At 44.8% G+C, this 17709-nt stretch overlaps 1 protein-coding gene across 1 annotated transcript in view; it reads left to right on the plus strand.

Moving 5' to 3' along the window:
- The window catches only part of WLS (Wnt ligand secretion mediator), a 107043-nt gene extending 91111 nt beyond the window's left edge, over window positions 1–15932 (plus strand). The window contains exons 11-13 of the mRNA XM_037042737.1: window positions 5569–5722; window positions 14893–15869; window positions 15902–15932. Of these exons, the coding sequence (XP_036898632.1) occupies window positions 5569–5722; window positions 14893–15002 (264 nt within the window). The 3' untranslated portion in view covers window positions 15003–15869; window positions 15902–15932. The remainder of the gene's footprint in view (window positions 1–5568; window positions 5723–14892; window positions 15870–15901) is intronic.
- The last annotated feature ends 1777 nt before the right edge of the window (window positions 15933–17709 follow it).

Raw genomic sequence — 17709 nt, forward strand, 5'->3', positions numbered from 1 at the left:
AGCTTGCAAAGTGCTTTGCACTGTGTCTGGCATGCTTTGAGCAGAAGTAGCATGCCCTTTCTAATAGCAGAAAGCATGAATGTCATGCCAAAGGAGATGGAATAAGTTAGGGGCCAGTATGCAGTCCTTTTGCCTTTTTTTTTTTTTTTACCAACTGCTCTGTCGTCCCTGTATTTGGCCAAAATTGAAAATGGTAGCAGTGCTCATGGAGCCTTAGGAGAAGGCTCGCCCCGCTTTGCTGGCGAGTTCCCTTTTAGTCCTGGGGCTTCTGAGTTTTTGTGCCATGAGTCCCTTGGGTGCCCTGCTGAAGGCCGTGGGCCACTTTGAATGTATTCAAATGAGTAAAATAAAATTAAAAAACTTTGGATTTGAAGGGGAATTAGATATAGATAGATAGATAGATAGATAGGTAATATATATTTGAAATTATACATATCTATAACTAAACATTTGAAAATATTATTTTCACTGATAACAAAATTATAGGTAGTGCTAATATTATGAGAGTCTGTTTTCTACATTCATAATTGAAAGAAGCAGTAACTTTCAGTTAGAGACTGGTAAAAATAAAGATACAATTTTTTCTCATTCTCAGACCCCTTGAATTCGAGTAAGGACACCGGAGGGTGCCTGTAATGCAAGTGAGGGGTCCCTAGAGTTCTGTTGGCTCTGCCCAGTGGGCACTGCTAGTGTTGCTCCCGAAGGCTGAAGTGAATGTAGAAAAAAATTAAAAATATACACACATGTGTCTTCATAAGTTCTGCTCACCACATCTGCTTTGACCTACAACAGTGCTGTGTTTGTATCAGACTGTTTGTTTATAAAACCTTGGAGCACTTCATTCACCCCTCCAAATGCAGTAAAAATATTTCAGATGCTGAATGAGTTTTTTATTCAACCATCGGAGGCTGACACAAGTTGTGTGGGGTGGGAGGCCTGACTTAGCCCTTGGCTGATTCCCTCGTGTGACCAAAATGCTTCGCGGCCCTGCAGCCATTCGGTCATGTGCTTAACAGGGGCCAGTTCTGCCGGCCAAGAGAGCAGGCTGCGCCACTCAGAGAAACACAGCCTCAAGTAAGGTGGGCCGAGGAATGAAAGGCAGTACCAAGTTATGTTCTCAGGAAGGACACCTCTGGTCCTAGCGCATGTCTCTGCCACTGTGGAAAGCTGAAGTTGTTTTCCCACAGCCCCATCCCACTTCCTCTCTTGTCCCTGCAGAGTCCCTGCTATCTGAAGTCAAGAAGGGACATTTGGCTGGTGTTTAAGGAGGCTAGAAGATGTCCAAAGTTAACTTTACACAGTTTAATCAGTGTACCTTTTTAAAGCAAAGAAGGTCAGCCTTCTGAGGAGCAGAGTTTGTGGCTTTTCTTCTGAGAAAAAAATTAATATGCCATTGCCCCAGTATTTTCTAACATAGCTCCAGCCTGTGGCTGGCTTTTTATATCTGCTGTGACAGTCGCGGCCCAGAGTGGATTTTAACTCTAAGGGGGTAGCAATGAGGTCTTTTGGATTCCATTAGCTCCTCACATTCCTCCTGCTGGGTTATTTTTTAAGGTTTATTTATAGATATCTAAGACGTTTTCAGGCATAACTCTCAGTGTCCCAGGTACTGTATTAATATAGTCATCAGAGGATTTATTTTTTAATGTCATTTTGAAATGTCTCAGCAATGAGCTCACCTGAAAGAAAACCTATTGGGTAACTTTTTGAAATAGATCCCAGCCTTAGGTAAAAGGAATGTATTAAAACTTCCATTATACTCTCGGGCTCACTGGGAGAGCTTGCATTTAAGCCCCATGAAATATAATGCGAGGGGATCTCGCCAGGATATTGAAGCTCTGAGGCCAGGAATGAAAGACCAGCTGCCGGAAGCTGAGGAATGCAGTGACCTTGGGGCTTTGTCGCTGGGTACTGAGGTGCAGTCTTTTAATGCTTGCCATTTTAATGGTCTCAGTCCTAGCAACCAAGCGATGGCACATCACAGTCTGGTATTTTAGCCCCTTCCCTCTGGAAGAGAAAGAGGTGTTCCATTTAGAGGTGACGAGCAGTCGGGAACACAAGTGCAATGCAGGGGAGGAGGTCACCAACCTGCACTAAGGGGACCCCCAGGTGCCTGACATTCAGGTCAAGCCATAAGCAGCCAACTCCCAGAGAGCCTGTCCTCAGCTCTTTTTTTTGTTTGTGTGACCACTTCATTCTGTTACTTACAGAGGAAATGTTTCCAGTAAGAGAGCCTGTGTCTGGGACTTAGAAATCTTGTTGTTAAGTGGAATGTTGGTTGTCAAGACTACTGGGTGTAAAAGGATTTGACCTTCACTTGGCTGCAGGGGTATAATTGGGTGGTTTCACACAAAAGTAAATTGTTGAAATGTTAAATAAGGAAAAACAGAAACTTTCAGAAATAAGACGTATACGCAAGAAAGACAATTTTCTTTTCTTTTTTTCTTTTGGTTGGAGCTACCTGAGTTTTCTCTCTGCAAGTTAAAACAAGGTGACTCTCACCTCTCTGCCTTGGCCTTAATGAGGTTTTTGGATTTACAAGGCCCACTCTGTTGAGGCTGCTTATTGTGGTCCATGTTGGTGGGAATGCGCTCAGGATGGCTCAGGCATGAATAATTGAGAGAGGAGAGAGGAAAACACAGTCCAGTCTCCAAACAGCAGCATGACACTGTATACAGTTTATGTATTTATACAAATTCAACTCTTTGCCCTCAGCAGAAAATAATACATTTAGAGGTTACAAATTAAGTAGGATAGGTAATTCTTCACATTTATCTAAACAACATGCATGTGTCTCAAAGCAAACACGAGAGGTGGGCATGAAAATGCTATTTCCTCAGTCTTGCTCCTGTGTGCCTCTCACAGTGCGAGCATCTCATTTGAGTGGTTCTACTGTAAAATCGTGTTTTGCATATATAACTTATTTATTATGGCCCATGCATTATATCTAGGATCTATAGCATGTATATATTACTATGCAGATTTGCATAAACAAACCTGTGTGTATATATATTATATAAACCATGTCCATTGTGGTCAATGAATTGAATTTTCAACAAAAAATTTGAACTTACACAATATTTGCCTCATAATTTAACTTAGGAGACTCACCTCTATTTAAGGTACAATTCCTATTCTTGTTGTGTAATGGTTAAGTATACCTTCTTTTGGAGCCAGAGCCGTGACTTGCTGGCTAAGCAGTCTCGGGCAAGATGCTGTACCTGTCTGTGTCACAGTTTGCCCATGTGTTGAGTGGAAATGTTACCTACCTACCTCATAGATCTGTTATTGAAACTAAATAATACCTTCCATGTAAAGTTCTTAGTGTAGTGCTAGACAAACCACTAGCATTAAATGCTAACTGTTATTATCCTTGTTATTACTTTTAAAAAGCTTAGCTTTGCTAATACCTAGTAACTTTTTGTTTTCAAATGATTACAAAGGAATAAAATAGAAATATTTAAATGAAACAACACTCATTGCCCATTGACCTCTTACATGTAAGTGCAATTATTGTGATTTGCCACGGACTGAATATTTTCTCTTGACTTTTCAGACACTTCCTAAGCCTCAGTATTTCTAGGCCACCTTCCTACCACCATGTATTTGCACTGGCCTTCTTGCGCTTCCCTAGACGTTCCCCACGTTCATTCAGCAGACATCTGTCCGTTGAGCACCATTGTGTACCAGGCACACAAGTGGGTGTTTCCTTAGACTATCCACTCCCGGCAAAAATCAATTTCAGCAAAACTGTCAGTCCTGAGTATTTCCAATTTATGTCACAGGAAGTGGGGTCCCTTGCAGGCCAATTATCCTAATAGAGTAGAAAAAGTCAGAACCACTGTGCTCCATTCTACCTGTGCTTCTCCCAGCCTCGTGGCCCCTCCATCAGGCAGAAGTGTTCCCTCTGTGAGTGCAGTGGGTACACGTGTTTCCAGGAACCTAGGCTTCCTCTCCCCTCCCATTATATACATTAAAAAACTACCTTAAATATTCTCTAAGTACTGTGGTTTTTATCAAGGTAGGCTATTTTGTTCTTAAAAGTAAGAAGAATAATATTTGGAGGCATTTCTAAGAAGTAAGCCCTAAATAGCTTGAATTCTGGTGTATTGTTCTAAAATGGGTAATGGTTTTGAAACCTTCTTTTGCCAAAAATGTTTGTGAGTCTGCTATATAAAGTGAGTTATTTCCCCAAATAAGTAAGAGTTCGTGGTGGTGGTTTGTTTGTGAATCACAAAAATGAAAGAAAAATTATGTATCGCACTGTCAAATTCAAACTGGTAAGTCTCGAATCATTTAGTCTGGTTAACTGACACTCCAGGTTCTTTCCGAAAGAACTAGCTGTACTTACAGCTCTACTGTGCCTGGGGTCCCAGTGTATTATGAGTTCTAAAGAAGGTACCAAGTGAATATAAACCCGCTGCCTTGAAATCAGGAGGTGAAATCAACCTGTTCGTCATTCATATTGAGATACAGTGTGCCGTCTTACACTTCGGCTCCTAGAAGAAGGAGCTCCGAGGGATGGCTGATATCACCCCACCTCATTAAGCTGCCACAGGAACATATGTCCAACACTTTCTTTTATTCTCATATAAGAACTCCTGTAGTTCTTATGTGGGAATAATCATTCTGTTTCCTGTATGAGAAGTGGTCAAACTCATTTCATTTCAAAGCTGGCACCAATCACTAGTCATTCACCTCAACAGTTCTGTTGACAGTTCTTAGCATAATCCGCATGTCATCAGACAGCTCTTAAAACAATTACCAAGTCATTAACATAGACAAAAGCAGCCTCAAAACATTCTTGCAGAATTGTAAAGTGCATGAAAGCTCATAAGCACTTTGGTGAGTGACTTACATGGAGTGACATGATATAAAAAAGATTTATTGAGTGTTTACTGCATGCCAGGAAATTTCTAGAATTATTTTAATTTAATTCTCTTTAATAATCCTGCAAGTTCTTTTTGTGTGCTTCAGGAAATTAAAGTTCAGAGTCCCAGTCTTTACTTCTCCTACATTAAACAGTGGTGGAGCCTGGATTTGAATTTGGGTCTCAGTCTTCAAACCTGTGTCATTCTGCTTCCCCACACTGCCCCGCTAAGGAAAACTCACTCTAAGGACTCATTTGCCCTTACTGAGCCCCTGTGGTACATCCGGCACTGAAGAGAAGGCAGTAAATGAATCACAGAGGGTCTCTCTCTCTGGGAGTTTACGGCCAGCTGAGAGGTCAGATAGGAGAGGAGAAATTATATGTGTGGATAAGTGTTAGACTCCAATATAGTTTCCTTAAATTAGGGATAACGATGAACTGATGCTTCCAGGAGGACACTCCCCGGGTGAGTTTGGTGTGCAGCCAAGATGAGAAGCAGACTTTGTGCCTGACACATACAGTAAGCCTGTAATTAATTTGCCAGGACTAGTATGATTCAGATTAAAAAATGGAGTCTTAACTTGGCCCTTCAGTGTTCCCACACGTAGAAGGGACTTGGGTTTTGTGTTGGTTGGTCCCTGTGTTGGGGCTGTGTTTCTTCTTGGCTCTGATTCAATGTCACTGCCTTTTTTCTGTAGGTGACTGAAGGCCACTGGAAGTGGGGCGGTGTCACAGTGCAAGTGAACAGTGCCTTTTTCACAGGCATCTATGGGATGTGGAACCTGTATGTCTTTGCTTTGATGTTCCTGTATGCGCCCTCCCATAAGAACTACGGGGATGACCAGTCGAATGGTGAGTTCTAGTCTCTTCCGGGTAGCTCTATTTCGGAAAAGTAGGGTTCTGTCTCTACAAGACTTAAACGGCAAGGGCTCTGGGTTCCCCAGTCCAACTTTCCCTCCAGGTGGGAGTGAGCATCCCTAAGAATTCCAGAACCATGAGACAAAAAGCTGGTGCATGGCAGATGTTTCATTAAGTCCTCATTCCAAAAAACCTTTAAAATATATTGGGAACATTATATTCTAGTCTGAAATATGTCCCAGTTTTAGCAAAAAAAAAAATTAAATTTGCTTTCCTCAATTTTTTGAGCAAAATTGACTGTTGGAAGTATACCACATCCATTTTTCAGCTTCAGAAGCATGATTCTCTGATACCAGGTGGAATGGGACTGGGCCCTGAGAGCTGAACATGGAGCTGGCTTTGTTTTTCTCTTGCTCACTCTTTGGCTTGGACATGTGTTCAAACTAATTGCTGTTCTCCGGGCCCCACAGCCTTTCTCTCCCTAAGTGCTGGTATGTGCTGGCTCAGATGTTGATGCTACAAGGAGCCTTGGACAACTTAGCGAGTCTGGTCGTTTTGTAGATGAGAAAACTAAGGCCCAGAGAGAGGAAGGACTTGCCTGAGGGTTTTGTACCAGCCATGGCGGACAGAAGTGGATATCACTGTCTAAGGCAGTACTGTCAACTTGGAATTGGTGGCCTGGTAAACTGTTCTGATAGCTCCTTTTCATTTGATTACTTGACTCTATACTGTTTGGCTCCACCCTTACTCTTTTATATCTTTTTCACACCTGCTTTACCCTAGCTATGTGCTTGCTATTCCGCAAATGTAAGATGCTCTTTCTGACGGCAGAATCAATGTCCCACTGACTCACGCCAGGGTCTGCTTCAGGGTCTGCCTGTCCACCGTGGCACAGAGGGTTGGCCTTGCTTGGAGGAAGTGCTCAGTGAGGGCGCGGTGAATTCATAGATGCGTATCCTGCCTCCATCTGGGGGTAAGAGAACCCTCCCCATCTTTTGTGTCCTCCATCCTGAAACCTTTGCTTGGTCACACCAGTTGGAGTTCGGCAAATTACATTCAGTAGAATATTATGGCCAGGGGATGTGAATAGGTTTTAGGAGTCAAATGCGTTTGATAATCACTGGGTTTTTAATCAGCATCAATGAGGATTTTGCTAAAAGACATCTTAATGCCTTCAGCACATTAATATGTACTGTCAGTCATCTACACTGGGTAGAGGTAAGAGCACTTCCCCAAACCGTTAAACCTCTTGGCCCTGGAACCCTTCCTCTAGGCACTGTGTCTTTTGGAACTGGTGCTGGACGGAGCAGCCCTGGGGGAAAGGGTTACACTTTTCACCTGACACTCAGTGTGTGGATGTGGGCCCGTTTGCCGGTGCCTCCTCTCTCCTGTTGGAACACCAACTCCTTAAGGGCAGGACTGGTTCTTAAAGGTGCTTTTGAAAATGTTGAGTGACTTAATGCTTTAGAAGTAAGATTTGTTCTAGATTAGCTTTCATATTTCACAGATTAGAACAGGGTAGAAGGAGGTGGGAGGTGACGTGAGAAATGGAGCCGGGACAGGAGGTGTCCGTGCTGAGGACCAGCGATAGAGAAGTGGTCTCAGCCATTACGTCTCCGGTGGGGCCCCTGCCACTTCTGTGCAAGAGTGTCCTAGACATCAACCTTCCTTCCTTCCTATTCCTTGACTTCTTTTTTTTTCCTTTAGAGATTTTATTTATTTCTTTTTATTAGACCAGAGGGGAAGGGAGAGAGAAAGAGAAGGAGAGAAACATCAATGTGTTATTGCCTCTCACATGCCCCTAACTGGGGACCTGGCCTGCACCCCAGGCATGTGCCCTGACTGGGACTCGAACCAGTACCCCTTTTTTTCGCAGGCTGGTGCTCAATCCACGGAGCCATACCAACCAGGGCCTATTCCTCGACTTCATGTCACATTCAGTATTGGGTTTACTTTTGGCCATGGATCCTGGGCAAGAGTGAAGAATTTTGACTTACCTGCCTAACTCTGGGTCTGATTGACATTCTCTCTAGAAAGCTCATGAACTAGGGGTCCTTCACTTTCTGCTGCGTCCTTTGCACTGCCGGCAGTCAGCGTTTTACTGTGTGCATGGAATACAGAAGCATGTAGCCTCTCCAGCAGTGGACCCCATCATGCCAGCCGGAAGGGATTCTGGGCTGGTGAACAAGAATTGTGATTTCATTTCATGGTCATCCTGTTGGACTTTGAGAGAAACCACATGGACCTGTCCTTGACTTGAGAGTATTAAGTGGGAATCTAAAAGATTGAGCTCCTGCCTTCCAGGGAAATTGCACGAAAAAAATTTACTTGTTGGATTTCCTGGAATGTGGGAAGGTCATTCTAACGGGTAATACTTTTGAGCACTGACCTGTGCTGCAGCACTTCATGCACACGAACGTTTCTGGTCGTTTTTGCTGTGGGACTGTAGGCCAACTGCTTTACTTCTCTGTGCGTCACACCTCCCGATTGTAAGCAATCTCTTAGAGTCTTATGGCACCATGAAATTCTATGGTTTTCTTTCTTCCTGATAGCAAGGAAGGGGCACAAGAGCATCTTCTGTCATAAAGTGGCAGCCCAGGGAGTGATTCTGTCACAGGTGAGGGGTTTCCAAACACCGGTGAGGGTCTCTGCAGCCCCCAGCACTTTCAGGCACATGGGAGGAGGCCAGAGCTGTGGCCAGCCTTGCAGAGACAGGATGGCCACCTGCCACCCTGTTGGGTCAGCACACCAGATGCTGGAGTGGTAGCCAGGTGATAAACAGCTCTCATTAGGACTTCCTTCCTCGCACAACCACTCCTGTCTTAGGCCTGAAACCTTGCAAATTAATAGCACTTGATCTATTTCCTATAATATTTTTGTTGTTGTTGAAGACAGTTTGAACTTCAATTTCACAGAAAGCTCAAAAGCTAGTTTTCAGGTGATCTCCCCTGATCTTTTACCCAGGGGTGTTGGAACATGGTCATGGTTGTTTTAGGTTGTCCCTGTGACTGGGACATGCCCCTGGCACTTAGTGACCAGACTCTAAGCATGTTCAATGTCCTGCATTGAGCAAAACAGTCTGCCCTGCCCAACCCAAAACAGGGTAGTAGAGAACTGCCCCGCCCCTAATGCCCATAGGGCACCTGTTGAAAAACATTCTTCAAGCAGTTTAGTGGGCAGACAGTCTTGGGACCTTGTTCTGATCATAAGCACAAAATCAGACAATTTAGCAGTTCTGTGATGGTGACGTGATCAGCTATGACTTCAGAGCAGCCCCCGGGGTTTCCAAACACTGGCAAGCTGGTCATCTCCCTGGCAGTTGGTTGTACCCTGTTCCTGCACGGTGCTGTGACCTGTGTGCTTTTGGAGCGGGCTGCTTCAGGTTGGGTTCTGATCGCTTTTCTTCTCTGCTCCTTTCACTGTTCATCTCATCTGCCACCAAACCACACAATGTATCCCGGGAACTCGGGCACATTGGCCAAGATGCTGAAGCTCCCCAGAAAGGCTAGTTTGAAATATTACATGGAAACCTAGAAAATGAACTCGTAGGGGCATACACTGTACTTTTAAATTCTCTGGATGGTACTTCTCTCCCTGCCCCAGGTTTTTCATGTTCCTTCCCCTTCTCATGGAAAGTTTTTATTTTTAAGTGGGCTTGGACTGTTCCCCCTACTCCTTGCTTTTAAGGTCGAGAGCCAAAAATTCAGATCTCTCGCTATAGAGAATGAATCACAGGTGTGTCATGCTTCTTGCCTTCTCAGCTGGATCCTGGATAGACCTCTGGAAAAAGATAGACTCCTGGAAAAGAAACAACCCCTGAGAAGTGTTGTTTTGTTTGGAACTATGTCAGGAAGAAGTAGTAGGAAGGAAGTGGGAGCAGAGAGCATAGGCTTTTGCTTCTCCCTTTTGGTCAAGGCATGAACAGAGAGAAACAAAGCAGACAGCAGGTTCAAGAGAGGGCTGGTTTCCAAAGAGCATTTTCTCTCGTGTATTTGTTTGTCTCTTATTGTGTGGGTTGGAAAGTGACCCTTAGAAGCTACTGAGTAGCTCAGCCCTTAACACGGTGCTAGGTTTGATAAGATGGAGTGATAAGAAGCCCAAAGGAGTTACAAAGACACGTCCTTGTCCTCAGGGAGCCAGAAGTTTGGGATGGGAGATTAAGACTTCCTTGGTGGCCTCCTGAAACGTGGGATGTGGCAGGACAGCTCCAGCCAGAATATTTTCGTGTTTTCAGTAGCTGATTGGTGCTGCAGGGCTGTGGGACTCTGGCTGCCTTCTTGCTGGTTGACTTACCACAGTTGCAGTGGTGATACCACATTCACATTCACCGTCTTATATGTGTGTGCACGTGTGTATGTACATGCTTATGTAATCATTTCATGTGTGTATATGTGTATGTGTGTGTATATAGATAGATAGATAGATAGATAGATAGATAGATAGATATAGGGAGATAGATAACTTTAACAAAGATATTTTAGACCTCTTTCTTACTAGGGCTGTTCACATTTTCTGCTCTTTCCTTGCTGCCTTTTTATTAAAGTTGTTCTTTTTACCTGTTTCCATAACAATTTGTGAATCATTCTGGATGTCGTCCCAGGCAGAAATGAATTTCAGCTGATGTTAGTTAGCCCTTAGCTCGGAGGGAAGGCACCACCTCCCAGGGGTGCAACACCAATGTCCTGTATGCATGACAAACCCCAAAGCCACCAATTCATGTGGGGAGAAAAAATTGGTGCCACTTATGAAGTCAGACAATTCTTGATACTAGCTTTCATTCTTGTGTTGTTTCATCTAGAGAATTCTTGTTAGAAGGTTTTAGGGAAAAAGCGAGAAATGGAATTCTTGACTGGATGACTATGACGACGGGAACAGGAGACGCCCTAATTGCCAACTGGTTCCTTTCTATTTCTATTCACACTACATGTCTTCTGTCAGACACACTCGTCCTGCTGGAAGTCACAGCAGCCACCCCAAGTCGCACATCTTGGTAGCTAGCTACCGCACTGCGACAGCTTTACTTACGGGGGCTTCTGAGGCCTCGTGCTGCTGGCCCCCCAGGAAAGGTGGCTTTGGATTTTGTTGCCTCAATAAACGTTTGGTTTGAGTTCTAAGGCTGTCACAGCAGCTGCCTTTTATTGAGGTCTTTCCTGGGGCCGCATGTTCGATGACTCACCCAAGGCCAGCCTGGCTTCTCCTGACATCTGTCCTGGAATTGGTCTTACCATCAGGGCTGCGCTCAGCCTTTTCCCATTCCCTCGTGAAGATGGCACTTCAGTGACAGGCCATCACTAGCCTCAGGCCTCCTCTAGCTTTGCCTCTCCCGGAGCCACTGGCCTACCAGTGACCTAATTTTTCCTTGCCTGAGCACTTAAAATCATATTTTCTGAGCCTTAGTATTTCTGTCATCCACTATGATAGGAGGTACCTCAGTCACCTTCTTAACAGAACCTTTCTGTTCCTTAAAGGCATTGGTTGGGTGGGGCTGTCATAACAAATACATGCTACAGGCTTTGTGGCTTAAATAACAGAAACTTATTTATAGTATCACAAATCGGGACGCTAGACGTCCAAGATCAAGGTACTGGCAGAGTTAGTTTCTTCTGAGGCTTCTCCCTGTGTCTTCCACCGTGGTCTTCCCTCCATGTGTGTCCATATCCAAACTCTTTCTTCTAAAGACTCTGGTCCTATTGGACTAGGGCCCAACCCAATACCTCATGCTAATGTAATGACCTCTTTAAAGAACCCGTCTCCAAATAGAATCACAGTCTGTGGTATTGGGAATTGGGACTTTGAACAATGATTATGGGGTGGGGAACGCAATTCAGCCACAGCACTAAGAGTTCACTTAAAACTTCTAGGCTTTATTGTGCCCTCCTCCTTGCAGTTGCCTGGTGGTGAGTGTCTGGAGGTGCTGTGAGGTGGGTGGGAAATGCCTCACCCTACACCTGGTATAAACTACCCTGAATGGTTAAAAGAGATTGAGAGATGGCTGGACCCACAATTTCTGAACCCTGTCCCACTGAGGCCACTCTGCCCCATCCCCCAGAAGGGATCGCAAAAGCAGAATCATCCCCAGGCAGACCTGTTTGCTAGCTGAGAGTTTGTCCTTAAGCCCCAGTGGGGAACCCCAGTACTGGTGCACTGGGCTGGACCTTGCCATGTGGAATAGAGCAGGGAGGAAGGATCGAGACTGGCCTGTACCAGACAAATCTTGGTGGGTGTTTTAATGAGCATTTACTAAACCAGATCACGTGCTGGGTATTCACATTCTTCAGAAAAGAAAAAAAAAATGTGTAAGACCTAATATCCACTGTTTTATTAACACCCCAAATATAGGACAGATATAATCTCAGAGTAAGCAACAGTATTTGCATTGAAATTATGTTGCTTTACAAATACTATACTCTCTTTGATTTTCTCATTCTGCTGTGAATCAGAGACTTCATTATAGAGAGTTATCATTTGAGCTTAGCTTTGAAGGTGAATGGGAAGGAGGTCAGTGTGGGACTAGAAAAAAACCCACAGAAAAGAATGAAGTCAAGAAGTTACACGAAAAGAACAAAATCTTTGTTGGGAGACACAGATGGTTTGGAGCCCTGGCTCTAGTACATACTGTGTAAGAAGCAAATATGAACTCGTGGTGTAGGATCTCTCTGGCTTCCATATCTGGGTAACGGGGTGTTCATTTGTCGCAGTGGTTATAAGGAAAGAATTGGGTAGCCCTCATTGATATTAGAAGACTGCCAACCTCCCAGATTCTGTGAAACAATCTCAGAATTATCCTTCTTTTTACTAAAACAGTCACAAATAACTGTCATTGAAACGCTGCCCGTTTTCAGAAGCTGTGCTTATCACTGGCTCATACAGTTCAGTCTACGCAGGTCTCTGGGCACTGGTCTGCGTTTCCGGCAGTTGGAATTAAGCAGCAGCTGCGTCAGCACTTACCTGCGGCCAGGGCACCAAAAATATGGACCCTTGGTAGTCCTTTGAGACTAAACCCCATGCCAGAGATTGGTCTCATTTCACAATGGTTAGAAAGAAACAAGCCTTTATCTTACTGTGAATTAGCTGAGATGAATTGACATTATAACCAGAGAAAGAAACTCCCTGCAAACTGAAAAATTCTTTTCCTTCCTTAATTAATTTTTGTACGCTTCTCTGCCTCCAAAGTATGAAACACATCACATTTTTGGAAGGGTTTTTTGTCTGGGAAGGGAAGAGCCTTTGAGTGTGTTTCCGCACTACGCAGCAGTTGCTGAGAGAGGGAGGAGAACAGATGGAGCAAGACCTTGGCAGGAGTAGGGGGTTGATGGAATCTGGAGACAAATGGAGGGATCCCCACTCCTGCCATGGGACTGCCATATTCCCACATCCATTCCCTAAGGGGAAACAGTTGGCCTTCGAGGTATAATAGAACTGTACACGAATCCTGGGTTTTGCTAGGCAGAGTTGCATAGGTCTGGGTCCTCATCCTTGCTCTGCTGGGAGCAAGCCGCTTCACATTAGAGAAAGCAATTGCCTATGAGAGCCTCCCTGTCTTCACTTCTTATATGGAAATACAAGGCCTGCTAAGCCCCTGATAGTGTGTGTGGTAAATAGGCATTCAGAGCAGCTGTCCTTGCTGTCAGTGGGTGGATACTGTGTGCTCTAAATTCTCTTTCATCAGATCCATAAAGCAAAATTAACATCCTGAATAGTTCATCCAAATTATTATGTGTGTGTATTATATGTGTGGATTTATAACTGTAACGCATCACATTCAAACTTAAACTTCACTGCCTTCTCATTGGCTGTTATTTACAAAGAGTCAAAGAATTGACATTGCCTAGAGGTTGAGAGCTTGGGTACCATGACTCTCCATCACTATTTACCTACCTGGGCCTTGGGCAAGTTGCTTACTCTGCACCTCAGTTACCTCTGCACCTCAGAATGGGAAGGACGACAACAGCACTTCTGTCAAAGGGCTGGTATGAAGATTAAGTGTGTTAATATTTGTAAAGTGTTCAGAACAGTGTCAGGCACATACTGTAATATAGGTACCTGTTAACTAAAGAAGCCAAAGTAATTTTGGCTGTTTCATCAAATGACCTATAGGAGCAGACACATTTTCTAGGGCCTGCTAGTTGGAATCACATTTTAAGCTTAAAGAATTCATATCTTTGTTTCAAAACCTGAAGAAAATTAAGTACATTCTAGTATCTCTGTCTTCACAAAAAGATCTTCCTTAGGTAAACACTTGGAGGTATTAATGGGTTTACCAGGGTGGTCAGGACTATCTTTGAAATGTTAATGACTCTCAGACCTGCAGATCACAAAACTGGCTTTGAACTTTTGAGAGCTCACCCAGATATGCAAATTTAGAACTAGCTCTGATGAAGCACCCTGCAGGGGCTGTGTGTGGGGTGAGCAAAACACTGGTCTTGTGTACACAATCCTGGGGATTCAGAAGGTTCAGAGTGCATTTCTGGCCATTTTTCCTTGAGAAGAAGACTCCTAATTGTTCCAAAACACATATTACATGCCCCCCCCCCCCCCCCCCCNCCCCCCCCCCCCCCCCCCCCCGCCCAGTCTGTTGGGAATAGGCAGGTCCTCTTTGCCTGCATGTGGCATGGCCACTTTGCAAACTATTCGCAGCAAGGGAGTAAGCGCCTGTCCCCACCCCCACATCTTACAGGGGAGGCGAGTTGTGCTGGCTCAGCCCATAGCACAAGCCTTCTCTGTTCAGCCCATCTGTCTCAGTTGCATACCTGTCTATCACCTGGGGCAGGCTCCTACTTCCACCCCGGTTTCCTCCTCTGTAAAGCCAGCACGATCAGGGTGACACCTTGGAGGGCTCTGTGAGGAGAAATACAACCAAGGATAAAGCACCCAGGATAGCGTCAGACACCAAGGAAGCTCTCATTAAATGTTAGTAATGACTACAAATTACATAAGCAGTAAGCTGACTCATCTCTCATTAATATCTCTTCCCTGGGAGACAAAAATGGATGATTTACTGCAAAGTCTGAGTGAAAGGTTGGGTGTGAGCCCTAGGTGTTTGTGCCCAGGTTTTCTCTATCAGGTCAGAATGTGGAAGAAGCTTTGGGCGGTGGTTACTGAGATAAGCCAGCTTTCTCTTTCTTCCTCCCTGAACATGTCTAACAACCAAAACGCTGTTTCAGGCGATCTGAGGGTCCACAGTGGGGAAGAACTCCAGCTCACCACGACTATCACCCACGTGGACGGACCCACTGAGATCTACAAGTTGAGCCGCAAGGAAGCCCAGGAGTAGATGGCTACAGCACCTGGCTGGGACTGTCCCCGCCCTCCAGCCCTTCCAACTAGAGTGGGGAGCGTGCCAGAGAGAGCTCACTGTGCAAACAAATGCTTGACTGCTCGTGTTTCTTAGCTGTGGTTTCTTGGACCAGTGGCGTGGATGTTGTCACTTTGCCTTCTAACCATAGCTCTGGGAGGAAAGAGCCCTGCAGCCACTGATGCATTCATTGTATGTGATAACAAAACCTCTGGTGTGACACACTTTCTGTGCTCATTGGTAATTAGTGACGTAGTGACATCTGTAGCAGGTGGTTAGCAAACCTCATGTGTTGGGGGAATACTCCTTGGGGGATGATTTGGGCCAGGTGGGGTCTATAAGGAGTGGAATGTTTGACTCTTTTGTTGTTTTAGATTCTAGGATAGATTCCTAACATCCTTTGCAGTCCAAGATAGGCTGGTGTCATAGTTTTTCACTCCTACTTCATGACCACTTTTTTCCCTATTTATATCACCAGGTAGCCTGTTGAGTTAATATTTAAGTTGTCAATAGATATGTGTCCCTATTTTTATGCATAACATAAAATAACCGAATTTCATGGTCTAGTACACCAGGGGCATTTCAGCTTTGAAACCAAATCTGTATATCCAGTACTAACCAATCTGTTGGTTGTGGGTTGGGTCTGAAAAGCATTTTTAACCTCTTGCTTCAAATGTGTTTTCTTTTGATAAGATGCTTCAAACACTCTCCAAAAGTGTAGATCATTTAAATAAACCTGTATGTATATTCATGTATGTACATGCACACGTCACCCTCCTGCTCAGCCAGGACATATGCGTGCAGATTCTTCTCATGTCAAGTCCCTGGGGCAGGGAGTGTGGGCGTGTGTGTGTGTGTGTGGGGGGGGGGGTGGGCAGGAATAGCTTTATGAGAAATTAAAATATTTTGCCATCAAATCAAAGTGTTTGGGGACGGTATCTATTTCTGGAAACAGGGAACACGTTTTGTGCTGGGTGGTTCACCTCCCTAGTATCATGTGTGACCACAAGGGCAGGGGGAAAGTTACATGATTTAGAGCCAATTACCATCCCCCTCTATTCTCACGCCCTCAGCCTGTTCAGTTGTGTTTCCACTCTGCCACTGGAGAGGCAACATGGTACAGAGGAGAGAAAGAACCCTGGCTCTGAGGTGAGAAGGCAGTTTCCTGTTGAAAGTCTATTATTTTTAAGTGTCACCTCGTTGGAGACACCTGACCTGGATGTTTCTGTGAGGTAGAATAGATAGCAAACCATGACAGGGAGGAGGAGGAAGACATGTCCCACCCACTAACTCAGCAGTCCCGTGATACTGCCAGGTGTTCCAACACTGCAGGAAACACCACACTAACGCAGGAGGAGGGCAGTCTTTGAAATTCTATGTGTCGTTTCCACTATGTGGCAAAGAAAGCCTGTGAAACCGTGCTTTCATCCCAAGGCCNGGAACACGTTTTGTACTGGGTGGTTCACCTCCCTAGTATCATGTGTGACCACAAGGGCAGGGGGAAAGTTACATGATTTAGAGCCAATTACCATCCCCCTCTATTCTCACGCCCTCAGCCTGTTCAGTTGTGTTTCCACTCTGCCACTGGAGAGGCAACATGGTACAGAGGAGAGAAAGAACCCTGGCTCTGAGGTGAGAAGGCAGTTTCCTGTTGAAAGTCTATTATTTTTAAGTGTCACCTCGTTGGAGACACCTGACCTGGATGTTTCTGTGAGGTAGAATAGATAGCAAACCATGACAGGGAGGAGGAGGAAGACATGTCCCGCCCACTAACTCAGCAGTCCCGAGCCTGGTCCCGTGATACTTACTGCCAGGTGTTCCAACACTGCAGGAAACACCACACTAACGCAGGAGGAGGGCAGTCTTTGAAATTCTATGTGTCGTTTCCACTATGTGGCAAAGAAAGCCTGTGAAACCGTGCTTTCATCCCAAGGCCTGAAGGGTGGGAAGCAGCCCACAAGTGCCCAAAGGAAGAAGCCCATAAAACAACTTCGGTTAATTGCCTACCTCTGGTCACTTTTTTACAAGGCAGTCCCTAATGCTTATAGGAAGAAACCCACAAATATCTTTGGGTAGCTGCCCTAACTTCAATTAACTGCCTCCTGTCCATATTTGTTTTACAACAAGATGAACAAATAGAGTCTGGAGCAAGATAAGGATTCAAGCTAACAGACCTCCACACATACCTAAGTTTGGGTATCATGTCCCCCAGGGGAAGCTGGCACCACCTTTACCCATCAATCGATAAGTTAACTTTTCCACCTCTATATTACCAACTATATAAATCCTCAGAAGAAAGGACCTGGTGCTCTTGCCACCCCTGCCCTTGCCACCCTTGCTCTTGCCTTTCTCCCCTACCTCAGCAAGGCCCATTCCCTTCCATGAGAACATACCACCAATAAACCCTGGATGCAAGCTAATAGACTTGCTGATCTGTAATGCTCTACTGCATTGGCAAGAAGAACTGAGTTTCTCCAGTAAACGGTGCTGTGACTGGGATCCTAACTTGGATCTCACCCTTTGTCCCCAGCTGTTTGGAACACAGTGAGTATGGTCTCATCTGCAAGGTTTTCTTGCCTTTCTCACCTTTGGGATAAAGGAGATGTTGTGCTGTGGGAGTGGGTCATTCAAACGTGCTAGGCCAGGAGGTAGAAACAATGAAATCTGAAATGAGTGCTGGGGTTTC

Source organism: Sturnira hondurensis, unplaced genomic scaffold (assembly GCF_014824575.4).
Source record: "Sturnira hondurensis isolate 20B ecotype Veracruz unplaced genomic scaffold, ASM1482457v3 Scaffold0000648, whole genome shotgun sequence".
NCBI lineage: Eukaryota > Metazoa > Chordata > Mammalia > Chiroptera > Phyllostomidae > Sturnira > Sturnira hondurensis.